At 38.5% G+C, this 9,684-nt stretch overlaps 1 protein-coding gene across 1 annotated transcript in view; it reads left to right on the top strand.

The window, feature by feature from the left end:
- The window catches only part of LOC107087675 (transcription activator BRG1), a 20,536-nt gene extending 13,315 nt beyond the window's left edge, over window positions 1–7,221 (top strand). The window contains exons 22-33 of the mRNA XM_015379372.1: window positions 867–913; window positions 1,012–1,178; window positions 2,525–2,688; window positions 2,787–3,014; window positions 3,206–3,283; window positions 3,366–3,584; window positions 3,668–3,927; window positions 5,108–5,213; window positions 5,285–5,386; window positions 5,471–5,603; window positions 5,684–5,823; window positions 7,189–7,221. Of these exons, the coding sequence (XP_015234858.1) occupies window positions 867–913; window positions 1,012–1,178; window positions 2,525–2,688; window positions 2,787–3,014; window positions 3,206–3,283; window positions 3,366–3,584; window positions 3,668–3,927; window positions 5,108–5,213; window positions 5,285–5,386; window positions 5,471–5,603; window positions 5,684–5,823; window positions 7,189–7,221 (1,677 nt within the window). The remainder of the gene's footprint in view (window positions 1–866; window positions 914–1,011; window positions 1,179–2,524; window positions 2,689–2,786; window positions 3,015–3,205; window positions 3,284–3,365; window positions 3,585–3,667; window positions 3,928–5,107; window positions 5,214–5,284; window positions 5,387–5,470; window positions 5,604–5,683; window positions 5,824–7,188) is intronic.
- Window positions 7,222–9,684: the final 2,463 nt, after the last annotated feature.

A 9,684-nucleotide genomic window follows, 5' to 3' on the forward strand; every position in this document is an offset into this window, starting at 1 on the left:
AAGAACCACATCAGTCCATTCTGCATCCTTTTCACCATCAAACATGGTCATTAATCCCAAACCGAACTCTTGATCCATTTGTGTTTCTGCCCTAGCATGTCTCTGCTCTGGCATTGCTATTCTTGCAAACACCATTGAGGTTCCATTTAAGAATGAGCAGCCGTGCCCCCTAGTGTATGATAGTAACATTAAAACACTGAAAAAAATGTCTTCTTAGTGCTGATTTATACTCAGAAACCAGGTCGTCTGCCTGTGTGTCACAGTGAATGCAAATGTTCCCCGCCCCTTTGCACAGACACTCAGCTGCACCTCTCCAAAATTGTAGGTGACCACAGGCAGGAGGCATCCGATTGGTCAAATCTACATCCGCTCTACACTACTGTTTGGTACCTTACCGGCTTGTTTTGTTTGTATGACTGCTATTGTGGAAACCAACTCCTGAAGATGGATCATTAGAAGAGCGAGGTGCGCGAGAACGCTGGGACCCTTTTTCCTCCTGGATCCCCGCTCTCTTTCGCCCTCATGTCCCTCTGTTGTCGCACAAACTTGCCCCCACTTCCTCACCGCCTCGGCTGTATCTAGACCCACAGCAAGTGGGTCTAGATGATTGTCCGTCTTGCGTTGTGGCGTAGAATAGCATAGCGCAGACCACGCTTCAATATTGGCATAAATCAAAAATATCTGCGACAAGCTCACTGCGACACACTGCTTTAGGGAAGATAACCTGCCCTTTATTGGATGTTGTCAATCGGTTAACACAAAGTCTAATCTAGGAAATCATAAATTAAAAATTATAAGTTGATTTTTTTTTTTACACTAAGATTAAAGAATAAATAATATTTTCTTTTCTTTTTTTTTTTTTACAGGAGTCCTTTTCTGAGCATCTCGGGTTTTCTGGTGGAATCGTGACGGGGTATGCTCAACTACATTTACGTTCCTTAAGTATGAAAGTAGCTTATATTTTTATTATATTTTGTAGCAAGTTAAATCATTATTTTATTTTTTTTTCAGTCCTGAGCTGTATCGTGCGTCCGGAAAGTTTGAGCTTCTGGATCGCATTCTGCCCAAGCTAAGAGCCACCAAACACAAAGTGCTGCTTTTCTGTCAGATGACCTCGCTAATGACCATCATGGAGGACTACTTTGCTTACCGCAACTTCAAGTACCTGCGTTTGGATGGTAACTTTTTGATTTATTTTTTCTCCCCCTTTTTACTTCTGATATGCACAGAAGTCCCTGAATTAATGACCAAAATAATTTTTTTTTTCTTCTGGAAGAACAATCTAAAAATCTCATCACACAAAGATTTTTTTTTAATACAAGTTGAGCCTTTATTTAAATTAACATCATTTACATTTCCACTTTTGAAAACCAAACTGAAATACTTTTAACCCACTAGATTATTAATTAAAATGAGTGTTAAAAAAACTGTTTAACTCCATAAATGTTATTTGTAACTGATACCAACAGCAAATTGGTTCTTTTGTGGCTCACCTAATCTTTTTAATCATTTGACTGACTGCAGGTTGAGTGGAAGGAAAAAAAATTATAAAATCAACCTGAGATTTCTTTAAACCCTAAAATTGTTGGAGGCTTATCTCATCTCCTACATTCAAGAAGTTATTCATATAAAAGGAGCCCCAACCAAATATTGGCAGTATTTACTGTAAAGGATTTTGATTTGCTTTTCATTATGGCAATATTTCAGCATTATAAATCTTTAAAATAAAATTAAAACTTAGTAGAAATACGGCACGTTCTGTAATGTATCCAGTTTGACCTTCATTGTTCCAGTAAATCAGGTTTATTGCGATTGTTTAGTATATTTATTGTGCTATGAAGCTGGTTTTTAATGATTATTTTAACACATTAGTGTGGAAATATCCTCAGAACAAAAATTAATAAATAAAAATAACAAAAATAATTATGGAAATAAGCTGAAAATGCACAGATATTGTATCTTTATTTACAATTGTCAGCCAAAAATATCAAGTTGAAGATTAATTTGAATTCAGCTGAAATTGCAAAACCTACATTATGCTCCACACTGAGCTAAACATACAATATCTTTTATAAAAGCAGAAAAGTAATCTGATTTCTGTAGAAAATTAATCTGTAAAGAATTGCATATAAGAAACTTAAACTTAAAAGTCTTGTATTTTGCCCTTTTTAAAAAGAAAACGCAGCTAAATTTGTGTTGGTAAGTTGGTTCCCTAGTAAAAGTCTGGATGTTGTTTGCAACTAAATAAAACAAGACATAAAAACGTGACAGATAAAAGGTGAAAACAATGTTCTGCATCTTTTTCTTTTTTTAAAATGCTTTGATCTCATAAAAGAAAATAAATCTAAATTATTCCCTGAACCGATAAACTTTTAAACCATTAATAATTGTGACTGAAAGCCACTTGGAATCCCTCAGAGGGCTGTGAGCGGCTCGTAGGCCATGGTTTGGACCCCCTGCTGAATGCTGACTATTTTGCGGTACTTTAGTCTCTTAAAGAAGTTTTTCATATCCGCTTTTCAAGGAACGACCAAAGCAGAAGACCGCGGCATGTTGCTGAAAACATTCAACGACCCAGCCTGCGAGTACTTTGTGTTCCTGCTGAGCACCAGGGCTGGAGGTCTGGGCCTGAACCTGCAGTCTGCCGACACGGTCATCATCTTCGACAGCGACTGGAACCCTCACCAGGTGCAGGATCACAGGAGTGTCTGAAAGCTTCTGCACCCTCTTTTCCCTTCAAAATGGGGAGATGTTTAACAGGCCTGTTTTTGCTTTTTTTCTCACAGGATCTGCAGGCCCAAGACAGAGCCCACCGTATCGGGCAGCAGAATGAGGTCCGAGTGCTCCGCCTGTGTACCGTCAACAGTGTGGAAGAAAAGATCCTGGCGGCGGCCAAATACAAGCTGAACGTGGACCAGAAGGTCATCCAGGCAGGCATGTTCGACCAGAAGTCCTCTGGCTATGAGCGGCGGGCCTTCTTACAGGCCATCCTGGAGCACGAGGAGCAGGATGAGGTCAGCATTACCCCATCCCACCTCTAATTTTAGGAATTCCAAGGAATTCTGTCATTTTATTATTAATTTTATTTTATGGGAACCCTTGAAAAAAATTCTGTCAATATTTGATTCATAATCTTTAAAACATAAGATACTTTTCCAAGGCAGTAAGATATCCCAGAAATAAAAGTTGTTGATTTTTCTTGTAGGAGGAGGATGAGGTACCGGATGATGAGACTGTCAATCAGATGATTGCAAGAAGTGAAGAAGAGTTTGAACTTTTTATGGCAAGTCAAAACTTTTTTATTGGCAAATAAATAATCATTTTGGAATGTTGATTTCTAATTTTTCATGTTTTTTTTATACCAGCGAATGGACCTGGACAGACGCCGCGAAGACGCGCGCAACCCAAAGAGGAGACCACGTCTGATGGAAGAGGACGATATGCCCGGGTGGATCCTAAAAGACGACGCCGAGGTAGAGAGGCTGACCTGCGAAGAGGAGGAGGAGAAAATGTTTGGCCGGGGTTCTCGTCAGCGCAAAGAGGTGGACTACAGCGACTCGCTGACTGAGAAACAGTGGCTCAAGGTGACAAACCACAAAATCCTCGGAGTTAAAACCTCTTTTTATTTTTTAAGCGAGCTGTGGACTGATTGTTCTTCTCACCGCAGGCCATCGAAGAAGGTAACCTGGAGGATATAGAAGAGGAAGTGCGACACAAAAAGACAACGAGAAAACGCAAGAGAGACCGCGACCTCGATGGCGGCATGGCTACACCGAGCTCCAGCAGCCGAGGGCGGGACAAGGACGACGACGGGAAGAAGGCAAAGAAACGCGGCCGCCCGCCTGCAGAGAAGCTCTCCCCCAACCCGCCGTCTCTCACTAAGAAGATGAAGAAGATTGTAGATGCTGTCGTCAAATACAAGGACGGGTAAGAAGCACTGCATACTTTTCTGATCTGCCTCTTCCAGTCGCTGTGGCAGAGCTGTAATTTGGAGCATTTTATTTCTTTTTCCTACTTTCAGGATTAATTTTATATTTATTTAACTATTCTATTTATATAAACAATATTTCTCTTTTGAGGAAAGTGTATCAGAACCTGCATCACTAAAAACAAGACAAAAAATAACCATTTCCTCTTGGTTCCTTTATTCAATATATTATTATTTGCTTATTTATTTGTTCTCTAAACATAGAAGTGCAGCAAATTAGGAGGAAGTGAGAAATTACTGCATTACATCAAGAAATGGCTCCATTTTTGTTCTTTTTTATTTTGATCATTCAAAGAAAAGAAGATGGAAGCATCCAAAGGGCTTATAAATAAAGAAATGACAAATGCAGAATATGTAAAAGTTTGACACAATCTACTACAGATAGAACAGTCAGTTGCTAAAGGCTGAAAATTTCTTCAAATCCAGCATGATTTTAGGGAGGTTAAGATAAAACAGTAACTCTTTTAAGGGTTAGAAATTCTCATCAACAGAAGAAACTGCTTCATTTCTGATTAATTCTCACATCTGTGGTGCTTCAAGTCTGAAACCTGCTTATTTTTTAGGTTTTGGTGCCTTTACTGACAGAAAAACTGTAACTTTTTTTATAATCTTTTTTATTGGTTTTCAGCACCAACATGTTGGAGGTAAAATTGATCAACTGATCCCTGCTGAAAATATCAGATTTGAAAGAATTATTCAGTCCATCTCCCCTCCTTTATCCGATGCCTTTTCCTATTTAATTTTTTCTCGCCGTTAAAGTTAGTCCACAAAGTATCACCATTGCTTCTGCCTCGTCGGCCGTCTTTATTTGCTCTGACATCTGAGTGTAATCAGTGTGTTGTTTTCCCTGTGGCTCTGCAACTAAAGCTGTTATATCTACCATTTCTTTTCTCATCGTTTGTCAGATTTCTTTTACCAAATGATTCACATTATTAGCCAAGCATAACTCTGGCTAAACTTCTGTTTTCATTATGTAGAGTTTTCTTTAAGAAGGAATTGCATCATTGTTCAAATACATAATTTCTGCCGACTGGTGAGCTTTCTTTGGACCACTTTGTTTTGGTCCTGACCAATGCAGGCCGGCCATTTTTCCTCGGCTGATCTGTTTTCTTCCTGCAGTAACGGCCGACAGCTGAGCGAAGTCTTCATCCAGCTGCCGTCTCGCAAGGAGCTGCCGGAGTACTACGAGCTCATCCGCAAGCCGGTGGACTTCAAGAAGATCAAGGTGAGGAATAAAAAGACTAAATCTGCTGCTCCGGGTGTTTTTCCCCGTGTTCACACCTTGCCTGCTTTTAGGAGAGGATCCGCAGCCACAAATACCGCAACCTGAACGATCTGGAGAAGGACGTAATGCTGCTGTGTCAGAACGCCCAGACCTTCAACCTGGAGGGCTCTCTGGTAAGATCCTTCTACAGCTGATTCAGCTCCTTTTATTCCTCCGTTCAGTCCAGTTGGACGTAATGAGTCGTGTGAACCTTGCAGATCTACGAGGACTCCATCGTGCTCCAGTCCGTCTTTACGAGCGTGCGGCAGAAAATCGAGAAGGAGGACGAAAGCGAGGGAGAGGAGAGTGAGGAAGAGGAGGAGGAGATAGACGAAGGCTCTGAGTCTGAATGTGAGGATCAGCGGGTGGGTGTGGGTGTCCCAGCATAAGCCGGCGCTTTGTTCTGACCTTTTGCCCTTTTCCCTCATCAGCTCGTTCGGTGAAGGTGAAGATCAAACTCAGCCGGAAAGAAAAGGGGGAGCGAGGGGGGAAGGGCCAGAGGAGGAGGGGCCGAGGCTCCCGGGCCAAACCTGTGGTCAGTGACGATGACAGCGAGGAAGAGCAGGAGGAGGTGAGAGACTGAGGGGGACACAGAAAGATGGGTTCCTGCACACATAGGAAATATGTTTTCATCCTTTCTTTTTTTCCAAATGTATTCAGACCCAAAGCGATCCATGAAAACACCCATTAAAACACTTATTTTATTCCTCAGCTCATCGTCCTTTCCTACCTGTGACTTTGCTTCCTTTGTTTCATTTATTCCTTATTCTGGCTGCATATTTTGGTCTTCCTTTCTTCTTTCATTGCTTCCAGTGGTTTTCCTTCAGCTCTTCCTTGTCTTCATTTTGCTTTTTTCTTGCTTCAATTTTTAACTTTTCTTTACTCTTTTCCTTTTTCTTCTTCTGACTTTCCTGTTCCATCCTTGGTTTTCCTTTTTTTTTGTCCGTCCTTTTTTTATAATTTTCCTTCTTATCCTGCTTTCTTCAGTCTTTCCTCCTCTTACTCATTTGTTTCCTTTGCCTTTCCTCCATCCTCATATTTTTCCTATATATTTTTCCATTCTTGTGTCATTTCTTCATCTCTCCTGTCCTTGAACTGCCTGATGTACAAATATCTCCCAAAAATTCACTTAAAATAGTATTTATTTATCTCTTAGGTCAGAACTCAAGATCAGAGGTTCCCAAAACGGAGAGTGGGTGATCATGGCTGGATGGAGGGCCAAATATATATAAAACATATAGTTTGAATGTTACATAATTTTTTATGCAACATTAAATTATTTTTTTTTTCATCCAAAACATGATTGACATATTAAATATATCATTAAATTGTAGAATACACAATAAAATATAATGTCCCATTTATAACAGGGTTTCCGCGGGTCATTAAAAAATCATTAAGTCATTAAATTATTATTTTTTAAATTAAAGCCTTGATTGGCATTAAAATTCATTTAATTTGATAATCATGGCATTAAAATGCTTCGGAAAAGAAGCTTGAGGCGGAGAAAAGGCTGGAGAAAGGGGGGGGGAAATGCAAATGCACCAAAGTGGCGGGAAAACGAGGAACTCGGGACATGGCTGCAGCCTGTCCATGGTGAAGATGGTGAAGGATTTTGCCTTGCATTAAATAACAGTTACTCATTCATGTATAAACCCTGTATAACTAAAAACATATTTAAAATGATGAATTAATCAAATGCAATCTCAATAATAAATTTCTTTTTTAATGGATGTAAATACTTCGCTATATGTGTAAATAAAAGCAAATATATGTATACTAGTGGCTCCTCAGTCGGTGTAGTGAAATGTTTGGGAACCCCGGCTATAGATCTTTATCAAATGTGCAGGAAACCTGAAAGTCTCCTTTCCAACAGAAATTTCTGCTGTTTGATGTTAAATGAGAAAGATTAACTGAGGTTTTTGTTTTCCTGCAGGATCGATCAGCCAGTGGCAGCGAGGACGATTGAAGCTGAGCCTCTGCGCTCCACTTGACTTTATATTTTACAAAACACAGCAGGGAAGCTAGCCAGTGGAAAGGCCTAGTTTTACCGAGGCAAGCTGAATTTTATTTGACGGTTGTCCATTTAAGTAAACCATTCATTAAAAAACATGAAATGTGAAGCTATGAAACTTCATATTTAAACCATATCCCATTATGAATGGTAGCGTCTCTTTGATTGTTTTGCTTTTTTCCTGTAAGTGGAACCTTGATGGAAAATGAATTATCATGGATCAACTTCAGTTAAACAAAGCAGCTGTTTGTTTTTTTTTGTTCTTGTTACTTTGTGTTTTATTTTAAGTGACATCGATTTTGTCTTATACCTTGAGACAAAGCATTACTGCATTCCCTGAAGTCCCTTTTTTTGGATGCATGCTTTGCGTGTCTGTGGAAATTCACCTGGATGTGTCTTCACTGTTCTGTTTTAATTTAATGACTACAGCAGGATCACGGTACATCCCACCCTGCACCTCCTCCCTCTCAGGTCAAGTGTGTAAAAGGGGAGGGGGAGGGATGGGACTTTTTCCTCGTGTCACTGTCACTGGATTCCATTAAGTACAATAAAGATGTCTCAATTTATTTGTTGTTATTCTTTATCCTGTGTGTCTCTGGTGACCCTGAAAGAAAGATTCAAGGCATCAAGAGTCTTCTGAGTAATGTTTATAGTTTAGTTTATTTTGTTTTAACTAATATAATAAACGCTAAAGCAAAAACTCAGTTTAATTTAAGAACTCATAACAATTTTTCTGTGGTTTTACTGATAAAAGTCACAGACGTTTTGCCATCAGTAGTTAAGCCGTTTAGTCTTCAAAAGCAGTTTTTAGGGATCCTATATTTTCTGCCTTTCACATTATTCAAACAAGTTTGTATTTAATACATGACAACAATTTTTGAAAACAAAGCTGGTAAAATAGACAGTTTATAACAAAATATCAAAAGAAAGGACTCATAAACTTTGAAGACTAACTTAAATCTGCATCAACCTATCTGCATCAAGGCGCCTGTAGTGAAAGCAAAGGTTGAGAGGAGTTCATGATAACTCTGGGGGAGCTTTAGAGATCAACACCTCAGGTGGAAAAGACTTATGAAATCCATATGAAGCCTCGTTTAGGGGACGCAGCAATCCTACTAAGCGGCTCATCATGAAAGCAAGTTATGTGAAAACTGGTTAAATTCTCTTAATGCAGGGATCTCTGGGATCTAAAAATCTGCTTAGTACATTCATTTTCTGCTCTATCATGGAGTTAAGGTATGCATCAGGTCAACATATAGCAATTTATTAGGTTTTGGTCATTTTTATTTATTTTTTTACTTTAAAATAAGCAATGCAACACACTGATCCTTGTAGTGACATAATCTGTCCACTAGGTGGCCTAATGAGAGCAGGTTACTCCTTTTTCTCAGCCATTCTATCCTTAACCTGATCTCCAGTTACATTTTCTGAAGAACCAAATGAGAACTCTAATATTTTAACACCTGTGAGCTTCTAAATGTTTAACTATAAAAGTAAGTTATAGAATTTTTTTTATTTCTGCCATGATTGGGTTTTTGTTTATTATCTTTATATGCTGGTGAAGATTCTCAGTCATCCAGGTCATAGTCATTCCAAATCTGTAAAAAAAAAAAAAATTATCCACTGGATTTAGTTTCCAAGTTTGAAGACATTTTGCTTCCCATCCAGGAAAAATAAAACATTTCTTCTATTCATCCTTAAAAATCACTTTCTCTAACCATAAAGTCGTCTTACAGTGATTTTAATGTGTTTCCCGCCAAATATTCAGACCCATAACCTGTTTGATCCATTTTCTAAATGATAGTCTACAGCACTGACTCGGATACAATGAGTGTGAAAAAAAACACTGATCTCCTCTACATTTTAGTGGTATAAAGGTAATTAAATAATTAATGAGCAAGATTAATTGAACAGAATAAAAATGTAAATAAGATTATTTAAAAAGCAACAAAAGTTGTTATTTCTGATTCTTGAGGGGAGAAAAGGAAGTTGGACTGGAAACTTAACTAAAAAAATGGTTAGAGAACACAGTCAAATGTCCTGCATGGTTCTAGTTCTGGGTTTATGGATTTAATTCAGAGGACCTAAGAGGTCTGGTTAGTTAATACACTGATAAAAAGTCTGTAATGTACTTTGGAGCTAACACATTCCGGCATTTATAGCCTATTTATTGGAAATACCAATAAAATATCTATAAAAGGGATTTAAAGCAACACTGGTTTCAATATATTTGTTTACGCTGACAGATTTATGTTTTAATCAACCCACTGATCTTAAATGAATCCTGCAAAGAATGAATGTATCCACGGCTAAAGCACTGTCTCTTAATCAAAAAGTTGAAAAGCAGAATCTTCTTTGTTCTTTCAGCTAAATTACTTTTTAACACTCATTTGAGATTGTTAGTTCTGGTCAGAGGAG

This window comes from Cyprinodon variegatus, unplaced genomic scaffold (assembly GCF_000732505.1).
Source record: "Cyprinodon variegatus isolate N-32 unplaced genomic scaffold, C_variegatus-1.0 Scaffold190, whole genome shotgun sequence".
NCBI lineage: Eukaryota > Metazoa > Chordata > Actinopteri > Cyprinodontiformes > Cyprinodontidae > Cyprinodon > Cyprinodon variegatus.